At 43.7% G+C, this 26,951-nt stretch overlaps 1 protein-coding gene across 1 annotated transcript in view; it reads right to left on the reverse strand.

The window, feature by feature from the left end:
- Positions 1-2,636: 2,636 nt before the first annotated feature.
- LOC137524454 (ras-related protein Rab-26-like) overlaps positions 2,637-26,951 on the reverse strand; it is a 98,474-nt gene continuing 74,159 nt past the window's right edge. Inside the window, exons 3-5 of the mRNA XM_068244329.1 lie at positions 25,075-25,131; positions 5,025-5,101; positions 2,637-3,076 (exon numbers count right to left, since the gene is read on the reverse strand). Coding sequence (XP_068100430.1) covers positions 2,974-3,076; positions 5,025-5,101; positions 25,075-25,131 — 237 coding nt within the window. The 3' untranslated portion in view covers positions 2,637-2,973. The remainder of the gene's footprint in view (positions 3,077-5,024; positions 5,102-25,074; positions 25,132-26,951) is intronic.

Genomic DNA, 26,951 nt, shown 5'->3' on the forward strand with positions numbered 1-26,951 from the left:
TAGGAATTGAGCCTTGTCTTTCTACCCTTGGGCAAGTGTGAGAACTTTCACACGGACACCACCTCATTATTATTCATTGAAAAAGGAAGCCATCACTCACAAAAAGATGAATGGCCACTATTCAATTGTTTTTTTTTTCTTGTGAGTTTTTTCCTAGGTGATATTTTCACACCTTGGGGCTGATGGAGGAAGCTTTTCTGTTGAATTATGTCACGTTCCTTGTTAACTCACAAATTACCTCTCCTTAAATGACTTAACTCCTGATTTATCTCTTGTTTTTTAACTCATGATGTATCTCACCTTAAAGCAGGTTTTCCCACCCAGGGTTCCTTGAGTACTCTGCAGGGGTTCCTTGGCATTTTTCACCATCATGGGGGTTGGGGGGGGGGGGGGGGGTATGATAGAGGGAACATTATAATAGGGGATACTGTAAAAAGAAGCATTAATTGGGTGTCAGAATAACAATGAGCACATAATAAAAAACACTAGAATAAGGAGACATGGTAATCATGGCACTGTAATAGAGGGTAGTGACAAACAGCCATACCAGCTTTTGAAGGCCATGCCAGAGGTTTCTTGAGATTCAAAAATGACTTGCTGGGATTCCTCGAAATCCAAAAAGTATTTGCAGAGTTCCTCCAGTGTGACACGGCTGAGAAAGGCTGCCTTAAAGTGTACCAGAGATGGTATAAATAAAATGTTTTATACATACCTGGGGCTTCATCCAGCCCCATACACATGGATCGCTCCCACAGCTCTGATACCGGGTCTCAGCACTTCCGTCAGTCGGAGCCAGTCTGACGTGCTGTTTGCGTATCTCTCCAGATACGTAGAGGGCGCACTTCTCCTACATAGACTGGCCTGACTGACCGAAGTGCAGGGACCCGGTATTGGAGCTGCGGGAAGACGGCGGCGTGGGAACAGTCCCTGTGTATGGGGCTGGAGGAAGCCCCAGGTATGTACAAAACCTTTTATTTATACCAGCTCTGGTTTTCTTTAACTAACTTAACTTATGGTTTATCTTTCCTTATTTGAATCTATGACCTGCAGTAGCTTTTTTTATAGTTGAGGTGAAAAATAAGAAGGCTCTCTGAATCAACCCCCTTTTCAATAAAATGCCTTTTAATCCACCAGCAATAGAGAAAATACACAAATTAATTTTGATAGGTACCTTTTCACCTACGTTTTCATTTGCAAAGTTCTGAAAAGGTATAGAGAAGATGAAAAATGATCCGCTAGGAGAAAACTCAGGAGAAAAAGTTATTTGAATAAGGGCCTATGACCCATATACAATTAATGTTTTCTCCTAGGAGATAATTGTTCATCTTCTCTTTAAAATAATTGTTCAGCACTTGAAAAGATACAAAAAAGTAGGTGAAAAAGTATCATAATAATTATTTTGAGCATATTCTTGCTTGCTGGTTGTTTAAAAAGCATTTTAACAAGTTGTAAAAATATCCAGCGGTTCTGGAGGTGTGTTTAGCTTCTAAGGGTACAATGGTTAATTTGCATATATTCAGCAGTGTTGCTCTGGGAGACATCTCAAGCTCACTCCAACCTGAATTATCGCACATTCTTTCTGTTTTAGGAAAGCAAACTTTTGTTTTTGTTTTTTTTTTTTAAATATCACCTAAGAGAAAAAGTTAATTGTATATAGGCCTATGGGCCCGATTCAATTCACTTTTTTCTCTTAAGTTTTTTTCCTAGGTGACATGTTCACACCTTATCACTAAAATGCAAGCAAAAAAATAATCAGAATAATTGTGACCGTACTTTCTCAACTACCTTTTAGTAGTATGTTTTTATTTGCAGAGTGCTGAAAAGTTATTTTAAACAGAAGATGAAAAGTTATCTCGTAGGAAAAAAAGTGAATTGGACTCAGCCCCATGTCTCCTATAGAAGGTGACTACTGTATGAGGCAGCACTCAAGGCCATATTTAACAAATGGCTTTCTTTTTTGTTGTCTTAAAAATCTCACACATGAAATTACAGTTATCAAATGAAAGTTTTGAATATGGTAAATGTGGGCCAACAGCCCGTTCTCATGTTATTGTTTGCCCAACTCAAGCTGGATTCCAAGAGAAATCTTGACAGGGCTTACTTATAACTCATAACCGGATAGTGCCTTACAAAATGGCTTCCTCTGCCACTAATACAACTGGTACAAACAAAACACACACACACACAAATCCTCCTCAGACTCAGCTGGCACAATTTACAATGTACTATAAGGCATAACACAGCTTCTCGAATTGAAAAAAAAAGCAAAATACAAAATGCCCAAAGCTCAAAAGCTGCTCATCAAATGTCGAAGCTGCAGATTGCCACATCAATTGTACAACAGCTGCATGTGTGGACAAAAGGACACCCAAACCTTTAGTGGCTGATTGTAGATGATGTGCTTTAAGATGACTTCCTGGAGAAAAACCCTTACAAGTAAGAGTATCTGTGGTCCCTGAATTATCACATTAGTGCATTGTGTGAGGCAGTCTCCCCAAGGGTAATACATTCACTGAGTTTCTCGTGCTTGCAGACACACTCTGAGTCCTCAGAACAGTCCGATATGTACAACTATGGCTCTGCACATAATGTGCAGCTGTTAAGAAACTTTATACAGAACTTAGCATGCTCACATGTGGATATGGTTCCTTTTATAATAAATGCATGTTGCCGTGCGATAATGCCTGAACTTCCTCCTTTGTATCAGAAATGTACAGTTAATTGGCCAACTGTGCAGTATCAGTCTGGCTGTCGCGATTTAGATGTCCTTTTGTTGAACACATCAGATTGCTACCCTCACAGATAACGAACACAGACATGCACAGACAGAAAGCTCTTCCACTGGGTAAGGGGGGGAGGCTGTGCTGAGTGGACTCTTGAGCGACCCCTTGTGGAGCGGCTGAATGCTCTCATCAGTCTTTGTACAGGTGTCATCATGATAGGTCTTTTCCCAAGAAAAGGCTGAACCTGGAATCAGGATTTGCAGCATCCAGAGCCTTTGACCTCCTTCTTGACGTAGTCATGAAGCTTAAATTTGGGCTCGTTTGGAAGCTTCATGGACCTGTGCTTTAACTCTCTGTTGGAAGATAAGGCAAAAAGAACGTTTGAGTCAGATGTTAAGTAGGACACCTACATTTACATATTTTGAAATTGCTGCTAAACCATCTTTGATGGTTATAGAGTAGGGGTAAGGCTATAAATTGTTTCAGGATGTACTTGCCTTCTGCATCTCCACTGGGGAGATTTTCTTCACTTACTGCTCTGGTGCTTTAAAAGAAAACTGACCTGAGAGGGATACGGAGACTGATATATTTATTTCCTTTTAAAAAATGTACATTATCTAACATGTCACAATAGCCTAGAGGCTATGTCAGACTTGCTGTTTTTTGTTTTCCATGTCTAATGTATTTATAATGTCTGTATAGAACTTTTGAGCACTATAGGACTTTGTTATAGTACTCCTGATGAAGCCACTATTTTTACGGGGTGAAACATGTTGGGATGTATGGTGGGGTGTTGTGTGGTTAGATAAGATACAGTCTGGGAAAGGGGTTACCTACGGTGTAAGGATTTATATAGCCTCACTCACAGGGCTCTGTGAATTTATTTCCCCTCTCCCAGTTACGTTATGGCAAGGGTAGGGAACCTATGGCTCGGGAGCCAGATGTGGCTCTTTTGATGGCTACATCTGGTTTACATACAAATCAGTAAGGATTGTTTCACTAAGATACACTGCTCAGTCAGCGCAGCTTAGTGTGGCAGCACAAGTAATATTTTCAAAGTAGGCACACCCAAAACTAACAGCTGCTCCAATTGTCCCACCCTGGACCTTGTCAGTAACTTTGTAGGACGAGATCCCCGCACTTTGATTGGCCCAATAGGCTGCCTGTCACTTGGTATTTCTCCTGTCTGGCTCTTGGGGAAATTGCTGATGTTTCTGAAACCCAAGAGAAGCTGAAGACGTAGCTGATACTTCCGCTGCCCGGAAGCTCAACTGTATACACATCATCGTGGCAACATGCGCACTGACCCAGTTTGAAACATGTTGTATGGCTCCACAGAAATACATTTTAAAATAGGTGGCGTTTATGGCTCTCTCAGCCAAAAAGGTTCCTGACCCCTGCATTATTGGAACAGTTCATTTCATTTTGCAGGCTCAATGATTTTAAAACAATTTATCAAAAGTTATGTTTTAAGACGTCTCTGCGGAATAGGTATAAGAACTGTGTATTTAAACATTGTACATTATCTGGCTGTCCTGCTGCTGATTCTCTCCCTCTAATACTTTAAGTCTTCCATAGTGTGATGTCATTAAATCTATTGAAAAACTATCCAACAGTAGTGTTACACTGTTCGATACCAATGCAACACTGTGGACCGTCGGTCTACGCTGCTCCTCCCATCAACCGCCATTTATCGTCCAATCGTAATTTCAATTGATTTTTGTTGCAAATTGATCAAAATTACAACCGAAGCGGCTAATTACATTACAGATAACTGGCAGATTCCCTCAAACACGGTGACAGAACTTGCCAGTAAAACTTGATGCATGTATGACCAGCTTTAAAAAACTGCTCCTTTTACTAATTTGCCTGGGTAGGGAGTGGAACAATCACATGCTTACTGGCCACTAGAGCACACTCAGTAGGCAGAAGCAGTGTAAGGGTGTCTCGCCCAAGAACTCCGTACTGAATAGGTGCTTGCTTACTGAAATAGGAAAAGCCGCAATTTGAACGCAGTTCGCCAGTGTCAGAGACAGGAGCCCCTAACCAGTACACTATCCAGCCACTATCCATAGATCAATTATTGGGAACCCCTAATACAAAGAGAAAATGATGGTGAGAAATACTATCTGTGAGGAAGCAGATTTTGTGTTGGGTCTGAGTTGCTGGGTTGTTTAATTAGAACTGGGATCCAAAAAGTTTAAAAAATGTTAATATAGTGTAACAGGAAGACAGTGAGTGGAAAATATTGTCATTTACTGTCTTTCTGCATCGGTTCTAAAGCAATAAAGATCAGCTTACTTTGCAATGGCCATGAACGCCAAGTCCACGTTTAATCCACTTTTGGCACTGGTCTCCATGAAGGGCACTCCATATTCCTGTGGGATACAACAATATATGTGAGCACTGGACTGTACAGAAGTCACAGAGAAGACTTATCAGATTTCATGAAAATACTATGGCCAGAAGAAAATGTTGACACGGTGTAACGATCGGTGTAACACAGAGAGGGTCTGATTACCGGTGATCTGCAGTATCACCGAGAATACAGATATATACCCGATTATTGATGATCTGCAGTATCACTGATAATCAGATATATCTCTAACCTCTGGACACCTGGGTAATAAGAGTGTTTGGTGCAACAGTAATACTTTGAGGACTGCACCTGAGGAGCAGGTGCACAGCAGTAAGGAGTACTGCACAGTAACACGTTCCTTCCGCAAGCCTGAGACTCTCCTGAGGGAGGGGTCAGGCTAGGAGTAGGAAGGACAGAGTGTGAGTGACACCAAGGAAGGATGTCACCCACAGGTCTGTGAGCTATCTCTTGACTGAGGAGATAGCTCCCGAGGTCGGGCAAGCCGGGTCAGCAACAGACAGACAGATCAGGGACAGAGACAGGAGACAGATGCGGAATCCTAAGACAAACATAGTTTGGCAACAGAGTATCAGATATAGCGAAGTACCTAATCAGAGATCAGAAGAGTAGTCAGGAAAGCAGAAGGTCATAACAAATAATCAACAATGCCTAGTCTTGGGTGTGAGCTCCTTGATCATCAACACCCTGGAACTGGTCTGAGTATAACTAGATGGTAAAGCTAATTCCTAGTCTGAGGTGTGAGGTCCCTGGTCATCAACGCCCTGGAACTGGTCTAAATAATAACATAGATAATATACAGTTTTCCCTAGACTGAGGTGTGAGGTCCTTGATCATCAACACCCAGGAACTGGTTTAGATAATAACACAGATAATATCACAGATAATATCACAGATACTGACAAGGTCTGAGTGCTACCACGTAGTGATCGCAACGCCAGACACCAGAGAAATGACCAGCACCCAGTATATATACACAAGCGCTCTCCAGCGCCTCCCCTAAGTGCTGGACCAATGAAACCTGATAGAATTGTCAGCTGATCGGCTAGATCAGCTGACACCCTTCTGACTGTCATAAAGGCTCTGCCTCTCAGCGCGCGCGTGCGTCCTTCTGAACCTGTGTGGACTATCAGTCCCAGCCACACCAGACGTGTTGTAATGCATCTGCTGGTTTGAACACGGGGCCAGCCGCACCGCTGTCAGAGCATACGGCAGTTTCCCCGCGTTCAGCCATACTGCTAGTGGTAGGCCCGTGCGTGCAAACCGCCGCGTCGGACGCGGAATCTGCCGCCTTGTTCACTGGGCATGCGGCGGTTTCTCCGCGCTCCGTCAGGCTAGTGGATGCAGGCCCATGCGCGCAAGCTGCCATGTTGAACGCGGAATCAGCCGCCTTACTCTGAGTACTCGCGGCTGCTTTTCCGCGTTTTCTCACAGTACCCCCCCCCCCCTGAGGAGTGGACTCCGGACAGCTCCTACCCGGTTTCTCAGGATATAAAGCGTGGAACTCCCTCCTTAATTTATCCGCAAGCATGCGACACTCAGGTACCCATGTTCTATCCTCAATACCTTACCCTTTCCAGTGAACTAGATACTGCACTGAGTTCTGTACAACACGTGAGTCTAAAATCCTTTCTACTTCGTACTCAGGTTGGTCATCTACCATCACAGGAGGAGGAGGAGTGGAACCTACATGAACTGCTGGCTTAAGCAGGGACACATGAAAGGATCTTACACCACGCATGCTGGCAGGGAGATTAATGGCATAAGTAACATTGTTGATCTTCCTGGTCACTGGAAAAGGGCCCACAAATCTGGGTCCTAACTTGGGCGAGGGCTGTTTCAGGGTCAAATGACGCGTGGACAGCCAGACCAAGTCTCCTGGCCGGAACTTCCACTCTAAGGAGCGTTTCTTGTCAGCTTGACCTTTCTGACTTTGAAAAGCCTTCTCCAAATTATTTTTCACGATCCCCCAAATGTTCTTAAATGACTTTTGCCAAACCTCCAAAGCTGGAAACGGAGTGGAAGCTACTGGCAGTGGGGAGAAATTAGGCAACTTTCCAGTTACCACCTGAAACGGAGAAAATCCAGAGGAAGAGCTTTTCAAATTATTGTGCGCAAATTCTGCAAACGGCAAGAACTTGACCCAATCATTTTGCGCATCCGCAACATAACACCTTAGAAACTGTTCCAATGACTCATTAATTCTCTCAGTCTGACCATTGGTCTGTGGGTGGTAGCCCGACGAAAATGACCGTTCCATGCCCATTTGATGACAAAATGCCCTCCAAAATTTAGAAACAAATTGGACTCCCCGATCTGACACAATGTTTTCCGGAATGCCATGTAGCCGGAAAATGTGGATGATGAAAAGATCGGCCAACTCCTGGGCCGAGGGGAGTCCTTTCAGGGGCACAAAATGGGCCATTTTACTGAAACGGTCGACTACCACCCAAATGACCGACATGCCCTCAGACCTCAGAAGCTCACCCACAAAATCCATGGACAAATGGGTCCATGGTGTACTCGGGGTGGGCAAAGGCTGCAACGTTCCCACAGGTGCCAGACGGGAGGGTTTGCTTTTTGCACATACTGCACACTCTCTAACATACTCCTTGCAGTCAGTTGCCAACGAAGGCCACCAAGCACACCTAGCAACAAGATCCTGTGTTCTGGTGGCCCCAGGATGTCCAGCATTTTTGTGGGAGTGGAACATCTGCAATATCTGGAGACGAAATGGCAGTGGTACAAACATCACCCCTTCAGGCTTTCCTTCAGGGACATCCTGCTGGAAGGGACTTAAAGTCTCCATCCAGTTTTTCCAGGTCTCTGTGGCTGCCAAAACTACTCTCTGTGGGATCATAGTCTCTGGGTCTGAGGGCTGTGCTGTCTCTGGCTCAAAGCATCTGGACAAAACATCCGCTTTAATGTTTTTACCACCCGGAGTGTAATTACAAATCTGAATCTCGAGAAAAACAGTGACCACCGAGCCTGATAGGGACTCAATCTCTTAGCCCCCTCAATGTATTCCAATTTTTTGTGATCAGTGTAAATGGTAATCGTATGTTCTGCTCCTTCTAGCCAATGACGCCATTCTTCGAAGGCCAATTTAATGGCTAGGAGCTCCCTGTTGCCTATATCGTAGTTTTTCTCTGCTGGTGAAAACCTACAAGAGAAATAGGCACACGGGTGTAATCTTCCCTGCAACCCAGAACGCTGAGACAGCACAGCCCCTACCCTGACCTCCGAGGCGTCCACCTCCACAATAAAGGGATAGGAGGTGTCGATGTGTCTCAAAATGGGTACAGAGCAAAACAATTCTTTCAAAGTGGAGAAAGCAGCCAGAGCTTCGGGGGACCAGTGGTTGGTATCTGCCCCTTTCTTTGTGAGACTGGTGAGGGGTGCTATGACTGTGGAGTACCCCTTTATGAACCTTCTATAGTAATTAATGAATCCTAAAAATCTCTGGAGAGATTTTAGTCCCACTGGCTGAGGCCATTCCAGGACAGCAGAGAATTTGGCAGGATCCATAGAAAGGCCCGAGGTGGAAATTATGTACCCCAGAAAAGTGACAGATGTTACCTCAAAAATGCATTTCTCCAATTTAGCATAAAGCATGTTCTGTCTTAACTTGTGCAGCACAAATTTGACATGAGCCCTGTGCTCAGAGAGGTTATCTGAGAAGATTAGTATATCATCCAGATATACCAGGACAAATTTACCCAACACCTCCCTGAATACTTCATTAATGAGTTCCTGAAAGACGGCCGGGGCGTTACACAACCCGAAGGGCATCACCAGGTACTCGTAATGCCCATCGGGTGTGTTAAAGGACGTCTTCCACTCATCGCCCTCTCTGATCCGCACCAGGTTGTATGCACCCCGCAAATCCAATTTCGAGAAAATCTTAGCATTGGTGACCTGAGTGAATAAATCGTCTATCAAAGGCAATGGATAGCGATTTTTTACTGTAATTTTATTCAGGCCCCGGTAATCAATGCATGGCCGAAGGCCTCCGTCTTTTTTCTTTACAAAAAAGAAACCTGCTCCGGCAGGCGACCGGGAAGGGCGAATGAAACCCTTAGCTAAGTTTTCACGGATGTACTCTCGCATGGCCACTTTTTCCGGCCCAGACAAATTGTAGAGATGACCTCTAGGGGGCATACAACCAGATCGGGGATCGATGGGGCAATGGAAAGGGCGATGTGGAGGTAGTTTATCTGCAGCTTTGGGACAAAACACATCTGAAAATTCAGAATATTGTTCCGGTACTCCCTCCACATGAATCCTGGTCTGACCCAAGGTCACCCTCACTAAACAATGATGAAAGCAATGGGCTGACCAGCTTGTTAGCTGACCAGTGGCCCAATTAATCTGAGGGGAGTGAAGGTGTAACCAAGGCATGCCAAGGATGATAGTGGAGGTTGTCATGTGTAACACAAAAAAATTCAACTTCTCCCTATGCAGCACCCCTATAGTGACTCCCACCTCTGGTGTCTGAGACAGAGGACGGTTACGTTGCAGGGGGGAATCATCCACTGCTGTAACTTGGATAGGTAGTGTTACCGGGGTGAGCGGAATACCCAATTTCTTAGCAAATTCGTAATCCATAAAATTAGCCGCTGAGCCCGAATCAACGAAGGCCTCAGTGACTTCAGATTTATCTTCCCATGTAATCGTACAAGGAAGAAGTTTTGAATCAGGATGATACCATTTATTGGCTAACTTAGAGATGGATAAACAGTGAGCTTTCGACTTATAAAAAGCCTTCGTCGGACTGGTTCCTGACCAAAACTGAAAAACACAGCTTATATACACTGACATACAGAGGAGAAACATTCTTTAGCAAACATAAATGTAATTAGATGCCTTAACTGTTACTGAGGAGGCTTTCCCAGGCATCCTATCTAAACTGATAAGATCAATAGAATCCTCAACATGACATAAAGCAGACTCTGGTGATGGGGAGACATCGTAAATTCCGAATTCAAATGGTGACTGGCCTGGTTACATGCACCATTAATTCTAAGCTTAAGAGAATTGTGGCATTTAAAGCCAGCACCTGAAAGCAAATAAAATGAATAGTGACAGTGAATTCCATCTTACACAGCATATGGCATAAAAATGAATGAAAAGATAGAAAAATTTAAATTAAAAGAATTGTGGCATTTAAAACCCATCGTACTAGCACAAGGAGTTAGAGTCCTTGTTTAAACCATCTTCTACAGTTTTGAACCAATGTATAAACTTAGTTTCTTGTGTTAGTCTCATGTTTCCCGATTTGAAGCCACCCATTAATACAGTGACGCGAAAATCGCTTAAACTGTGTCCAGGTAAACAAAAGTGTGTTGGTATTGGGAGATCAGTATATTTATATATATCGCGTCACTGTATTAATGGGTGGCTTCAAATCGGGAAACATGAGACTAACACAAGAAACTAAGTTTATACATTGGTTCAAAACTGTAGAAGATGGTTTAAACAAGGACTCTAACTTCTTGTGCTGGTACGATGGGTTTTAAATGCCACAATTCTTTTAATTTAAATTTTTCTATCTTTTCATTCATTTTTGTGCCATATGCTGTGTAAGATGGAATTCACTGTCACTATTCATTTTATTTGCTTTCAGGTGCTGGCTTTAAATGCCACAATTCTCTTAAGCTTAGAATTAATGGTGCATGTAACCAGGCCAGTCACCATTTGAATTCGGAATTTACGATGTCTCCCCATCACCAGAGTCTGCTTTATGTCATGTTGAGGATTCTATTGATCTTATCAGTTTAGATAGGATGCCTGGGAAAGCCTCCTCAGTAACAGTTAAGGCATCTAATTACATTTATGTTTGCTATAGAATGTTTCTCCTCTGTATGTCAGTGTATATAAGCTGTGTTTTTCAGTTTTGGTCAGGAACCAGTCCGACGAAGGCTTTTTATAAGTCGAAAGCTCACTGTTTATCCATCTCTAAGTTAGCCAATAAATGGTATCATCCTGATTCAAAACTTCTTGCTTTTACTCATGGCTAACACGGTACAACACTTTACTGCTTCTATCGTACAAGGAAGAAGCAACCTTTTATCATCTAGGGGTAAAAGTTTTACGCCTAGGGTATTACCCCCAACTACTCCTAGGCAGTAGCGTTTCCCGATTTCTTAGGGCAATTCTGTACTCTATGACCCCCCTTCTGCACAATAAAGACATAACTGCTCTGAAATCCTGCGTCTCCGCTCCACTTGAGACAACTTTGACCGGCCAATCTGCATTGGCTCGGGTGGAGGTGAAACGGGAGGAGGTGGAGTCACAGGAGGTGCAGCGTAGGACACCATCCTTACATGGTTTCTACCCCGGGTCTGTCTCTGATAGCGTAGCCTACGGTCGATCCTGATGGCCGATGAAATGGCCTCATCAATGGTCTTAGGTTCAGGCTGACTTAACATAAGATCAGAGACCTCATCTGACAACCCTGATAAGAAACAATCTAACAGGGCAAAGGTGCCCCACCTGGCTGATACTGACCACCTTCTGAATTCAGCAGCATACTCCTCGACCGGACTCTTGCCTTGACGTAACAACTTGAGCTTCCGCTCAGAAGTCGAGGCAATGTCTGGATTGTCGTAAATTATTGCCATGGCTTTAAAAAAATCATCTACAGAGGTTAGGGCTAAGTCTCCAGTGGGTAGACTGTACGCCCAGGTCTGAGAATCGCCTGATAACAAAGTCTCAATAAATGTGACCCTTTGGGCCATAGTTCCTGAAGATCTAGGTCTCAACTCAAAGTATGATAACACTCTACTCCTAAAATTTCGGAAATCAGATCTGTGACCAGAAAATTTTTCAGGTACAGGCATACGTATGTCTGTGCTAGGAGGAGATCGCACGTCATCCACAGCCGTCTGGAGGGTTTGTAAAAACCCGGACAAAGCGTCAATTAACGCCCAGTGATTACCCAGCACTTGGTTGATGGTATCCACCGAAGTGGTAAGTGCGCCCAGACGGTCGGTGTGTGCGTCCATTTGCATTTTTGGTCTGGCGTTCTGTAACGATCGGTGTAACACAAAGAGGGTCTGATTACCGGTGATCTGCAGTATCACCGAGAATACAGATATATACCCGATTATTGATGATCTGCAGTATCACCGATAATCAGATATATCTCTAACCTCTGGACACCTGGGTAATAAGAGTGTTTGGTGCAACAGTAATACTTTGAGGACTGCACCTGAGGAGCAGGTGCACAGCAGTAAGGAGTACTGCACAGTAACACGTTCCTTCCGCAAGCCTGAGACTCTCCCGAGGGAGGGGTCAGGCTAGGAGTAGGAAGGACAGAGTGTGAGTGACACCAAGGAAGGATGTCACCCACAGGTCTGTCAAGCTATCTCTTGACTGAGGAGATAGCTCACGAGGTCGGGCAAGCCGGGTCGGCAACAGACAGACAGATCAGGGACAGAGACAGGAGACAGATGCGGAATCCTAAGACAAGCAGAGTTTGGCAACAGAGTATCAGATATAGCGAAGTACCTAATCAGAGATCAGAAGAGTAGTCAGGAAAGCAGAAGGTCATAACAAATAATCAACAATGCCTAGTCTTGGGTGTGAGCTCCTTGATCATCTACACCCTGGAACTGGTCTGAGTATAACTAGATGGTAAAGCTAATTCCTAGTCTGAGGTGTGAGGTCCCTGGTCATCAACACCCAGGAACTGGTCTAAATAATAACATAGATAATATACAGTTTTCCCTAGACTGAGGTGTGAGGTCCTTGATCATCAACACCCAGGAACTGGCCTAGATAATAACACAGATAATATCACAGATACTGACAAGGTCTGAGTGCTACCACGTAGTGATCGCAACGCCAGACACCAGAGAAATGACCAGCACCCAGTATATATACACAAGCGCTCTCCAGCGCCTCCCCTAAGTGCTGGACCAATGAAACCTGATAGAATTGTCAGCTGATCGGCTAGATCAGCTGACACCCTTCTGACTGTCATAAAGGCTCTGCCTCTCAGCGCGCGCGCGCGTCCTTCTGAACCTGTGTGGACTATCAGTCCCAGCCACACCAGACATGTGTTGTAATGCATCTGCTGGTTTGAACGCAGGGCCAGCCGCACCGCTGTCAGAGCATGCGGCGGTTTCCCCGCGTTCAGCCATACTGCTAGTGGTAGGCCCGTGCGTGCAAACCGCCGCGTCGGACGCGGAATCCGCCGCCTTGTTCACTGGGCATGCGGCGGTTTCTCCGCGCTCTGTCAGGCAAGCTGCCATGTTGAACGCAGAATCAGCTGCCTTACTCTGAGTACTCACGGCGGCTTTTCCGTGTTTTCTCACACACGGTCTGCAATTCTTCTGCATGATCCCTGCGCAGATCAGGAAAGGGTTTATGTGCTCAGTCCACTGAGGGACCACTGAGGCTTCTTGCTGGCTGAATTTAGAGCTGGAAGCAAGCAGCTTTGCACAACAGGCCAGAAAACGCTATGAATGGACAGTGACAGCCATGTCTGCATATGAATAATTACTATTAATGTCTGCACTGAAGTAGGATAACAAATATTCACACATCACAGATAGATTATAGGAAGCAGCAACCCATGGGTATCATGTCTCCCGAGCCAACTCCATTGTTCCCCCTCCTTACCCCTCCTGCTCTGTGCTGCTCCATCGTGCTTCACACATCATCCCTCCTCCCCCCTCCACAGTAGCAGAACGTGTTCCTCTGTTCAACACGCAGTAATCAAAGGTGTGTACCCTGCATTACTTTCAAGTGACATTTAGGTGCACATACACTACTTGATTTTCCCCAGCAGATCTACCCAACCATACTTTCGATTTATTTAATTATCAATTATACCAGACAGACAGATCTAACTCTAAAGGGTGATGCAGCGTTAGGCATTTCCCTAAGGACCCCCCCCCCCGCCTCCCCCGTTAATAGTGCTCCCCTGGTCCTCCTGCAGCGTACTTGTTGCAGCTCTGAAGGGTGTGTGTTGGCTGCAAAGCAGAGTGGTGAGTGCATTTCACTCCCACAAGTACTCTACAGGGGCCCAAGGAAGCACTATTAGCTCTGGGGGGCATCAGTCAGAGTTATAGCCTCGGTGGAGACAGCACCTATATACAAACAGTGTATGTAGCTTTACTTTGTTCTTATACAGATATTCCGGTAATAATGCTCCAGCTACAAGGGCCCCTAATCCAATTATCTTTTTCTCCTGCATTTTGTCTCGGGAGATAATGTTTCTTCTTATCTAAATAAATAACTTTTCAGCACTTAGTTATTGAAAAAGTACTAAAAAGTAGGTCATAACTTAAACTTATTTGTTAAGGATACCAGAGCTGAAAAGATTAGGAGAAATGGGGGGAGCAGGCATGTGCGGGGAGCTGTCCTGATGATCACTGCTCCCCCCATTCTCCTTCTGTCCCCGAAACCCCTCTCCCCCCGTCGCCAGAGTCTGGCATCAGTTCGCAGGTGCTGGCCCGACTGCACGTGTCCTACAGCGCTCGACCATGGCCGGGAGCGGTCTGCGGTCAAGGACTGTAGGATAAGTGCAGCCGGGGCAGTGCCTGTGCACTGATGCCCAACTAAGGCGACCCGGAGGGACAGGAGGAGAATGGGGGGGGGGGGGCATCAGAACAGCTCCCTGCACATGCCTGCTTCCCCCATTTCTCCTAATCTTTTCAGCTCTGGTATCCTTTAAGTATTTTCTTACATACTGCGAGCTTTAAAGTGAACCTAAGATCGCGAGGGAGGGGGCGTGGCCAGCTATGGGAGCGTGAGGACGTGTTTTCCACAGCTCCTCTGACCGGGCATAGAATCCTGCAGAATCCTAGTTCCCCAGCGACTCCAGCACTGCGACCTCGCCTAGCCACACTTAGGAGAAGCTCCTGCCTGGATCCCAAATGTCGGCGAAAGGGAAGGGCACTGATGCGGCGGCGAAACTCGCCAAGTACGCGCATGATGCGACCCAAGATGGCGCCGCCCGCTCTCCGGATCCCTCAGCAGCGCCGGCAGATGTCTCCCCACTGTCAGAGCACATGGAGACGGCGCAAGAAACTCAAGTCTCCGCGGAAGCAGTAAGTAGGGACGGAGAGCCCAAACAGCCGCGTGATAGCTCCGGGGGGAGGAAGGAAAAGAGGCCCCGATCCAACTCACAGGCCTCAGGGGAGGAGAATACAGGGGATGAAGAGGGAGACGGAGAACCCACTCGAGCAGAGCTGTTAGAGGCGATTAGAGCCCTGCATCTTAACATTAACACAAAGTTTGAATACATTCAGTCTGATCTTACACTAGTGAAGGATGACTTAAGGAAAATGCGTGAAAGGGCAGTAGAAATGGAAACGCGCATTAGCTGTATTGAGGACGATTTGCGGCCCATAAGGAGCAGTCAAGCAGAAAATACTAAAGCTGCCCACTCTCAGGCCTTGAAACTGGACGAGTTAGAGAACAGAGGTCCAATATACGTATTATCGGCCTCCCTGAAAAGGTCGAAGGCATCCATCCTGAAACTTTTCTTGAGGAATGGCTTAAGAAATCCATCCCTGAGTTACATCTATCTGCAGCCTTCTCTATTGAACGGGCACATAGGGTGCCAGGAGGTCCGCCAAAACCTGGCAATTTACCAAGGCCTATGGTGGCGAAATTATTAAACTACCGTGACAGAGTGGAGATTATGCGCAAGGCCAGACTAACATCGAGTTTGGAATATAATGGGTCCAAAGTATCATTATACCAAGACTTTTCAGCAGAGGTTCAAAGACAACGTGCATCATACTATGCTGTTAAAGCAGGTCTCAAGATTCAACAAATAGAGTACAGTATGATGTTTCCAGCGAAACTTCGCATTCAATACCAGGATAAAACTATCTTTTTTACGTCACCTGAGGAAGCCGTGACATGGATGGAAAGCCAAGGCTTGCCTATTCCTAATATTCCACCTAAGAAAAAGAAATGAAGTTTTTGTACTGGATGTAATCAGTGCCTATGTTGGGCCCTTATAAGAATTTAGCTTGTTATATTTCTCTATATTTGTGAATCCTATACGCTCTGTGTCATATGTCCTATGAAGAGACAGTGTCCTCAGATAAGCAAGTTCGGTTATTATGTTTATAGAGTCTTACTCCAAATATATGAATATATTCCCAAAATGTTAAAACTATTATATATTTGCATTAGAGTACTTTTGCTCTAAAAATTAATGAATAGATATGTTGGAATATCCTTGGGGGGTAGGATAGGATGAGATCAGGCTATAGTATTTAAGGACACTTTCTTTACCACTAAAAGTTAATGGTAAGAAGAATAAGAAGGGGTTTGGTGCTCTCTGGTGGTAGTTATGAGGAATGCACAAAATATATATATCCCTATGTTAACACATTGTATGTAGTATGAAAAATGCCTTTGAATAAGTAATCCTATAGAGAACACAATCTGCTCTATTATTTAACATGTGTGAATTATAAAAAGGGGGACTTTAAGCTCTAAAGTTAAGTATATATGGGAAAATAGGCTAAAATGGTACAACAATAGGAAAAGCAGGGAAAATAATAAGGGGTTGCAGAGTGGAGCTAAATGGGGCAACGGGTGTAATGTTTATAGCCGGGCCGGAAGTAGCGGCCTAAGTTTGTCTTTTCCCCCACAAACAGTAAGTTTGGGTATGAAACTTCCTGTGGTTGTCAGCAGGGAGTGGGGTGGGTTAGGGAGTTGTATGGGCACACATGGGTTAATAGATAAGTATGTCTTTAATCTTTTTATTCCTAAGTGTATGTATATCCCCTCAGAAGCAAGAAAAGAATGGATAGCTGTCTTTTGGTTCTATACAAAGGATAATGGCTGACTTAAGAATTGTCACGTGGAATGTTCGAGGTCTGAATAACCACATAAAACGAAGGCTGGTGTTTGACCATTTAAAAAAACTGACACCACACATAATATGCTTACAGGAGACTCATTTAATGGATAGTAAAGTTTTAACTCTTAAGAAACCGTGGATAGCAACCTATCACGTTTCTCACTTCTCCTCCTATTCAAGGGGAACAGCAGTGTTAATATCCAAGTCCTTCACCGGAGCTGTAATGGGCGTAAAGGTAGATACTGCAGGGCGATTTGTGATTGTTACAATCAACATAGAAGGGAAACCCCTTACTATCTTGTCACTATATGCTCCCCCACCTTTTACTGGTACGGTCCTGGACGCGTTGACCGCCAAACTAAGCAGTTGTCTGCAACACCCAATAATTATTAGTGGCGACTTTAATGCGGTGTTAGATCCGCAGAAGGATAAATTACAAAATAAAAGTCAAAGATCTTACCCCTATTTGCTCACATGGATGAGTAGGCTAGGCCTGACAGACATATGGAGATGGAGAAATCCAGATCAAATGGACTTCTCATGTTATTCAGATCACCATCATTCTATGTCACGTATAGATATGTGCTTGGGTACACAAGATATTTTGCAGTTTATTGAAACCATTAAGTATCTTCCACATGGTATATCTGACCATTCCCCCTTAGTATGTGATGTGCAGTATATGCAGAAACAACAAGGTAATATGTGGAGAATGGGGCCGTGGTGGCTCGAGGACCAAACGGTTAGTATTTCATGTTTGGAGGCAGCTAAGCAATTTTGGATAGAAAATCAGGGGACTGCAGAAGGAAATGTTTGTTGGGATGCAAGTAAGGCGGTGCTGCGTGGGGCATTTAGGGCGTCCTTATCAACTATCAGAGCAAATGATAAAGCTATGCATGAGTACACAGAAAATAAAGTTAAGGAAACGTACAGGTCATTAATGCTGAGCAATGATACCTGCTCATATAATAATTGGGCCGCAGCAAGAAGAATTCATGAACTGGCGTTATATACTAGAGCTAAGCGTAAAGAGATAATTTTCCGACAAAAAAACTTTGAATTTGGAAATAAGAGTGGCACAATTTTGGCATACCTGCTGAGGTCATGTAGAGAACCTACGGCTATTCCTAGGATTCTGAATGGCTCTGGGACATATAGTACTACCTCGGCAGATATTGCCAAGGAGTTTTTTGATTTCTACACGGAACTATATACTAGTAAGGCTAAATCAGATAGCACCAGCTTGGTGAAATTTCTTGATTCTATTGATCTCCCGCAATTAAGTGACGAGGCTAAAGCTGTTTTAGATGCCCCTATTACAGAAGCTGAAATCGTTAAAGCCCTTGCTTCTTTTAGAAAAGGAAAAAACCCCGGACCTGACGGTCTGCCAATAGAATGGTATTTAAAAAGTTCCGCCATTAAAACCCCTAGACTTTCGCAAATGTTTGCAGAATCTTTGACAAAAGGCATTCTTCCAGATACATTATACGAAGCATATATAGTACTCCTTCCTAAACCTAATAAAAATCTGGATTTATGTGAGTCTTATCGACCTATCTCTTTAATTAATACAGACGCCAAAATATTGGCTAAAGTTTTGGCTAATAGACTGAATCAATTTATTATCACCCTTGTTCATGAAGACCAAACAGGCTTCATGCCTGGTAGATCCACCAAACTGAATATTCGAAGGCTGTATTCAAATATACAGTTTCCTCATGAAAATGCAGGCTCCAGGGTTATACTATCGCTTGATACGCACAAAGCCTTTGATTCAATAGAGTGGATTTATATGGGGGCAGTGTTAAAGAAAATGGGTTTTGGAGAAATATTTAGGAAATGGTTTAATATTCTATATGCCAAACCACGTGCAAGAATTAGGGTAAATTCATATATATCAGATCCGATTTATATCTACAGGGGCACCAGACAAGGATGTCCCTTATCTCCTTTACTATTCGCATTAGCAATGGAACCATTAGCGGAGCTAATTAGGACATCTCCAGATATACAGGGACTCAAAGTCCATAAGTTAGAGGAACGTATATCACTATACGCGGATGACGTGCTTTTGTATTTAGCAAATCCAGGCCCCTCTTTAGTTAAGGTATTTCAAATTTATGACTCCTTTCAGGAGGTTTCTGGGCTTCAGGTAAATTGGTCTAAGTCCATTCTGTTTCCTCTTGACTCTGAAGCTGTCAAACATATTCATCCATCCTCTAAATTAGTTGTGACTGACTCTTTTAAATATCTAGGAGTTACCATTACCAGAAATATTAAGGAGTATATTCAGGTCAATTTAACTCCTCTAATTGATGGCCTTAGTGATAGGTTTAAATTATGGAGTAGATTACCCCTGAATATACCTGGTAAAGCTACTGCCATTAAAATGGTTATAGCTCCCAAATTTTTATATATCTTTCAAATGGCTCCAGTACAGATACCTAAACGTACTTTTAAAGTAATAGACTCTATGGTTGCCAATTTTATCTGGGGTAATTCTACACATCGTTTGGCATTGGATACTTTAAAACTACCGACGAAATATGGGGGGCTAGGGGTTCCTAATTTTTATATCTATTATTTAGCGGCACAACTGACGCATACTCATGGCTGGATGAATCGGGATAGATTTGATGCCTCACTGACTCTGGAGGCTGATATCGCTTCCTCATACGAAGCCTTGGCTAGTTCTATATATAGGGGTATCCCTCCTCGAAAAGAGGGAACCTCCCTCATTTATAACTCAATTAAAGTCTTTGCAGCTGCCTCCAAGCTGGTCCCTGGGCCACCGGGCTCTATTTCTCCAAATACTCCTTTATGGGTAAATCCAAAATTTCCAGAACTTCTTAAGATGGAAGACTCTCAATTCTGGGTAAGGTTTGGAATAAAATATATAAACCAATTATTTTGCGATGGCAAATTTAAAACGTTCAATATCCTTAAAGATGAATTTGGACTTCCACGCTACTCCCTATTCCGGTACTTTCAAATCAGAGATGCAATTAAAGCCCAAATAGGCCTATCGGGAGTCTTGTTGGCCTTCTCAGAGCTAGAAAATATATTGTTAAGTCAAGACAAAACTAAACTGATTTCTCGCCTCTACTCACTGATCTCCGATAAGAAGGGATATTATAGATATGAGAAAATTAAAACAAAATGGCAAACGAATCAATGTGAAATTTCTGCAATAGAATGGGATGAATTTGAATCTTCTTATATGACTTCAGTGATTAGTTCAGCGGACAAGCTAATACAGACAAAATGGCTCTACCAGGTCTATTACACTCCGGATAAGCTGGCCAAAATGGGGAAGGGCATTGGTTCTAATTGTTTTAAATGTGGGTCGCCAAAAGCAGATTTCATGCATTGTGTTTGGGAGTGCGTGGAACTTCAACGCTATTGGACGTCCGTCATAAGGCTTTTGGAAAACATGATGGACAGACCTATTACTCTTTCTTATAAGGGGTCCCTTTTGGGAATTATAGACAATACCACTTGCAATAAATACCATAAATTATTTCTTAGACTGGTATTCTTCTATGCACGGAAAAATTTGTTATTAAAGTGGAAATTGTCTCAACCTCCTACAATTGCAGATATGAAAACACTTATTAATCAAAATTTGCCTCTATATAGTCTTACGTATCAGGCGAGAGGTCATCCAGAGAAATTTGAAAAAGTATGGGGCAGATGGGTAGATGATAGCACCACAGTAATTCCCAATCTTGATATTACAACCAGTGTATCAGATACATATTTATAGTAATTACGTTACCTTCTAACATCCCACAGGGACATGTGTTATAATAAGTTAAATATAACTGGACTTTTCTAAGATGTATAGCATTCCACATATAAGTTGTCTATTATGTAATGAGGTGGATGTAGCAAAAAGGGGACATACCTTAAAGAGAACCCGAGGTGGGAATTACTTTTACTATTGGGGCACAGAGGCTGGTTGTGCGCACTAAGACCAGCCTCTGTTGCCCCATCGTGTGTCTCCATGTCCCCCCTGCTCGCCGCTATACCCCCCGCATTGCTGGCGACACGCAGCGTGTCGCCAGCTCAATGTTTACCTTGCGCTGTCAGTCAGCGCTGCTCCCCTGCCTCCTCCGCATCGGCGCACCCGCCCGTGTCCCTTCCCTCCCGCTGATAGGAGGGAAGTGACGCGGCGGGTGGCGCCGATGCGGAGGAGGCGGGGGAGCGGCGCTGACAGACAGCGCAAGGTAAACATTGAGCTGGCGACACGCTGCGTGTCGCCAGCAATGCGGGGGGTATAGCGGCGAGCAGGGGGGACATGGAGGCACACGATGGGGCAACAGAGGCTGGTCTTAGTGCGCACAACCAGCCTCTGTGCCCCAATAGTAAAAGTAATTCCCACCTCGGGTTCTCTTTAAAGGTATATGAATATTGTAATTCTTATGTTATATAGGGGATGGGGGGTTGGGAGGAAAGGGAAAATTGTATGCTGTGTATAATTATGAAAATTTTTCAATAAAAAATCTCTTTAAAAAAAATAAGATCGCGAGGAAGAAAAAAATTACAGTATACATACCTGGGGCTTCCTCCCGCCACCTCCAGGCTGATCATTACCTCGCCGGAGTACTACTGCGCAAGCAATCCAGGCAACGCAGAAGGACAGCGAGGAAGCGATAAGCCTGGAGGGGGCTGAAGAAAGGTATGTATAATTATTTTCTCCCTCCCCATCTCAGATACTCTTTAGGTATTTTATTCGTAAAGTTTGAAATTATCTCCCTGGAAAAAACTCAGGAAAAAAAGTCAATAGGATATGGGCCAAGGTGAGCTGATCCCTGTCCATAAATGTGACTGTAAACTTCCCACTGCCACAACAGTTGTTTATCGTCCTTCTATGTTATCTTTCAGTATCACTCTCCTGCATCTCTTATCAGTGTTTTAGGAAATGGTGATAAGCTTTGTCAGATTTTTATTGCTGTCTGGCTTCCTGACCAGAAGCTCTCCCCCTCATGTCTTTCTCCAGTGACAGGAACTGATGTGAGGTATCTTCAATGGAAACACAGACAGAAATAAAAATACTGTTATCAACATACAAAAGACCATCCATTGTATGTCATTATCTGCCTCTGTGCCCTCACAGTGTTGCATACAAATGCCACATTTGAAACCCCTGAAGAGAGACACCCAAGGTTCCTGCAGCTGCAGTATTTACAAGAGAGCATCAATAAGTGGTCCTAAAAATACATTCCCCATCCCCACCCCCTCCTTTTTTACTTTCAGTATTCTTCTGGAGCAGTTAATATTCACTTCCTGTCTTAAGGGGCCCATACAATGGTCGATTTTAGCCATCGGTTGATCGATCGATTCTATAGAATTGATCGATTGATCAGAAATCAATTCTATCAAATTCTCCATTCGATCGATTGGTGACCGATTTCGATCGTTTTCGATCGATTTAATCTATCTGACAGGATGGAAAATCTGGGTCGATCTGCTGCTGGCAGCAGATCGATGGCCCATTGAGTTGCATTGGATCTAATGGTCCAATAATGCATTTAGATCGATTTTCAATAGATTTCCAATAGATTTCATTTTGAAATCTATTGGAAATCTGTTCCTAGTGTGTGGCACACATCAGATAGATTCCTGTCAGATTCGACTTGACAGGCATCTGACAGAAATCTATCTGATGGTCGAATCTGTTGTAAATCTATAAGTGTATGGCCACCTTTAGAAGTTTGGTCACCAATGCAGAAAGTGAAACAGATAAAGAACAGACAACCCACATCCTGAATCCATTCCCACTTCCAGTTCAGAATCTCAGCTCAGACGTGAGGTTTCCACACATTCGGTGCAGAAATAATTTAACACATAATCAGCTATTTTCTCATTCGTTTCATGAAAACGCTGGCAGACTTTCAAAGATCAAATTTTATAAATGGAAGACGATTTCACCTCCCACAGAAAATGGAACACAGATTCAAAGAGAGACTGAAGCGAACAAAAATTGCTATTTTTACCTGGTAGTTCACTTCAGTACTCTCAGTAGATGTAAACCGCCGCATCCCCGAGCCAAAACGAGGTCATTAGACCCCCCCAAATCCCCGGGGGGCAATCCGGCCGGCACTTCCTGAAAGAGGCAGAGCTTTCTGCTGTAGCTCTGCCTCTACTGATGTCAAATGCCGTGGATCTCCGCCTCTCCCCGCCCCTCTCACTCTTCCCTCACAGAGAGGGGCGGGGAGAGGTGGAGAATGATGTCAGTTCCGGCAGAGCTACAGCTCAAAGCTCTGTCTTCCCTGGGCAGCAAAATCCAAGAAAGTCGTGAGTTTTGGCTCGGGATGCGGCGGTTTACCTCTACTGAGACTACTGTTGCGAACTACGAGATAAAAATAGCAATTTTTGTTCGCTTCAGAGTCTCTTTAAAAATGGCAAAAGACAAGCAAGGTTTGTGAAGCCTTGATTCTATACTCATTTTGAGCTCACAACAGGTATGATAAATTACAGGTCCAGCTTTCCAAAACACGGCTTAAAGGACACCCCAGGTGACTTGATGAGATAGACATGTGGATGTGTAGTGCCAAGCACACAAATAACTAGGCTATGTTCCTTTTTTATTTCTCTGCCTGAAAGAGTTAAACAGCAGGTATGCAAGTGACAGTTTCTGTCTGGGTTGGGACCAGGTCGGACTAGGTAAGACTATAACATAACCCTCACTGATAAGTAATTACAGCCACAAAACACGTTCCTGTCAGTAAATGGCTTCTGAAATCAGGAAAGAGATAAAAAGGGTCAATAATTCATAGATTTGAGCTCTAGCATACTTCAGTGAAGGTGTCATTGAGCGGAAACAATTAAACAGTAAAAACTTAAGAACTACATTTAAATATAAAATAAAACTATGGGATAACTAAAAAAGCCATTTTTATGAGAAAGAGGATAGATACAATTGCTTTTCTCATCAGTTTATTTTCACTTCGGATGTCCTTTAAGACCTTTGAACGTATGCTAGTGTTTCTACAATCTGACCTGCAGTGCCTTAGAGTATGCAGTGATTCAGAAAACAAAGGGTGAAATAAAACTCAGGATTGAAGATATGGTAGCTCAGATGATCTTTAGCAGCTGTGAGGCCCAACTGACACCTAAATGCACCGTTCCCCTCCTCAAACCGCAAACCAAAAACCGATCCATTGTACGCTGTGCTGTCGTCCCTCCTCCTCCCTCCATAGAACAGAGACATCACTAACACCTGTACAGTACTTGTCTGTGCAGCACCTGGCCCTCAACTATTGCCCAAGGGATCGAATACTGATCTCTACGGGTGACAGTAGGTATATGCACCTTAAGGTTTTGTTGCATGATGGCATCTGTAGGCAACCTTCAAGATGTTCGACCAATTTGATTGGTTTTCCAGAAGGTAATTAGATGGAGATTGCAGACCAATTTACACAAGTGTAGGATGGGCCGTCATGCAATCCTTTTTCACCAATGGATTCAACAATGCTAAAATGAAAGGAATGTACCTCATATTGGTAAAAATCCATGCCTATGTAAGGTCACATTTCTTAGTAAATGTAAGATTTTCTCATTTTTTTTCAGTGTTTAATTAAAAGTATCTTATCTTCTCCGGCAGCCTTATCAATCATAGAGCTGTGCTGAGCAGAAGCACTCTTCAGTTTGCCATTGTTCTTTTATCTCTGAATGCAAGCGATAAAACTTTAGAGATTGTGTGTGTGCAAGCTGCATAGGCAGTCTGAGAATTTCAGTGTTGTGCTTAAAGACTGATCTGGATATTACATTATTATCTAGGATGGCAGCCCCCAGCACTGGTGCACTTTGATCCATTATTTCCACACAGATGAGATTACTTAGGGCCAAAGCAGGTTGGATAACTATACAGTGGATAAGGTGCTGGGAGACAGATTTTTAATTGTGTTAATAGTGCTATGCCAGACTACAGTTCTGCTTTAAATGTATCAGTATTCACATTACACTATGTAGTACTATACTCCCCCAAAACATTAACCAAAAGGGCAATCTGTAGTCAACTTGAAGGTAATGTGATGTGAGACTTCCCAAATCCTTCCCATAAGATGAAGTAGTTTATCCCAGGTGAGTCAAAGCTCATCCTTCTAAGAAAAGGCTGAATATGCCAAACTCACCTTTGCCAGCCGCTCTCCGTCTTCTATCTTGACAACCCGTTCATGCGTGGAGTCCACCTGAGGGCGAGACAAGAACAGATTGCGGTTGGAGTGGGGTTGTGGCAGGACTGATCGGCTTAGGGCGCCAGGAGGAATTCTGTGGCCAGGACTTGCACAGTCCAATGCATTAAAGAGACTCCGTAACAAAAATTGCATCCTGTTTTTTATCATCCTACAAGTTCCAAAAGCTATTCTAATGTGTTCTGGCTTACTGCAGCACTTTGTACTATCACAGTCTCTGTAATAAATCAACTTATCTCTCTCTTGTCAGACTTGTCAGCCTGTGTCTGGAAGGCTGCCAAGTTCTTCAGTGTTGTGGTTCTGTTATGAACTCCCCCTTCCAGGCCCCTCTATGCACACTGCCTGTGTGTTATTTAGATTAGAGCAGCTTCTCTCTTCTCTCTTATCTTTTACAAGCTGGATAAATCGTCCTGTGAGCTGGCTGGGCTTTCACATACTGAATAATTACAGACAAGGGCAAAGCTGTTTGCAGGAAGAAAAGAGCAGCCTGAAACTTCTGTGCATGAGAGATGCAGGGGGAAAGAAACACACAAATGATCTCTTGAGATTCAAAAGGAAGGCTGTATACAGCCTGCTTGTGTATGGATGTATTTTCTATGTGTGGACATACTGTACATCAACCTACTTCCTGTTTTGGTGGCCATTTTGTTTGTTTATAAACAAACTTTTTAAAACTGTTTTTAACCACTTTTAATGCGGCGTGGAGCGGCGAAATTGTGACAGAGAGTAATAGGAGATGTCCCCTAACGCACTGGTATGTTTACTTTTGTGTGATTTTAACAATACAGATTCTCTTTAAGCACTGCGAAGGAAATCATTGTTCTGTGGAGCAGAAATTCATTTTACAAGTTGGGATTACGTTGGGGCTCCAGTGAGGAGTGTGAACACATGTTTTATGCATTGCCAGCTTTCAAGTAAATGATGAATATTTAACACCAGCTAAAGTCTTTTACAGCACCAGATTGGCAAAACTATTACAGGATGTAGTGGGAAGGAAGTAACTCTTTATTAGCTTGATGCAACTGTAATATGACTGCAAGGTGTAGCACACCTGGGTTCATACTTTTTGTCTCTCGTAAGCCACCTTTCTTGTGCTGTCCCCCTCCCCCCATTCATATTCAGCACCCCTTCCATGTACAGCAACTCTCCTTCCACGTACAACAGTCTCCCCGTGTACAATAATAGTCTTCTTTCCATTTCCAAGTGCGGTGCAACGGGAGTGTCACAGTGCGGTGCATCCGGAGTGTTGCGGTATAACGGCTACAGAAATGTAACACACTTGTATGCAGTGCAATACCATTAAACAGGAGTGGTAACTGTAAAAGTGAAATCATACTTTTCACTGACTGTATGCGTCGGGTATGCAAGCATAACGCACAGCGCAGCTCTTCTGATTTATTGCGTTGCATTCCTGCTGTCAAAGGGAACGCAGCAGCCCCTGTGAACATATCCTTGGAGACACAGGATCAGGACTGCCAGGCTATTGGCATGGTTGAAAAAAATAAATAAATGTGTCAGCCTTTATAAACCTCTCACTTGTGCACTTGTGCACCATCACAAATTTATTGAAGGTCAATGGGTAGCTCGAGAATCAGGGCTTTTCAATTACCTTTGCGTTGCATTTCAGGCGCGAATAGAGGAAGAGGAAGTTGCATGGGCACTGCGTTGGGCGACATCGGACAGGTACAGTGTAAATGCATGTGCAGGGGGGCACATTTACACTAGGTAGGACAGCGACGAGGCGGTGGATACAGCATGCTGTGTAAGGGCTGCTGACAGACCTGTCTCTGATCAGATTAGATCAGAGAGAAATATGT

This window comes from Hyperolius riggenbachi, chromosome 7 (assembly GCF_040937935.1).
Source record: "Hyperolius riggenbachi isolate aHypRig1 chromosome 7, aHypRig1.pri, whole genome shotgun sequence".
Taxonomy (NCBI): Eukaryota; Metazoa; Chordata; class Amphibia; order Anura; family Hyperoliidae; genus Hyperolius; species Hyperolius riggenbachi.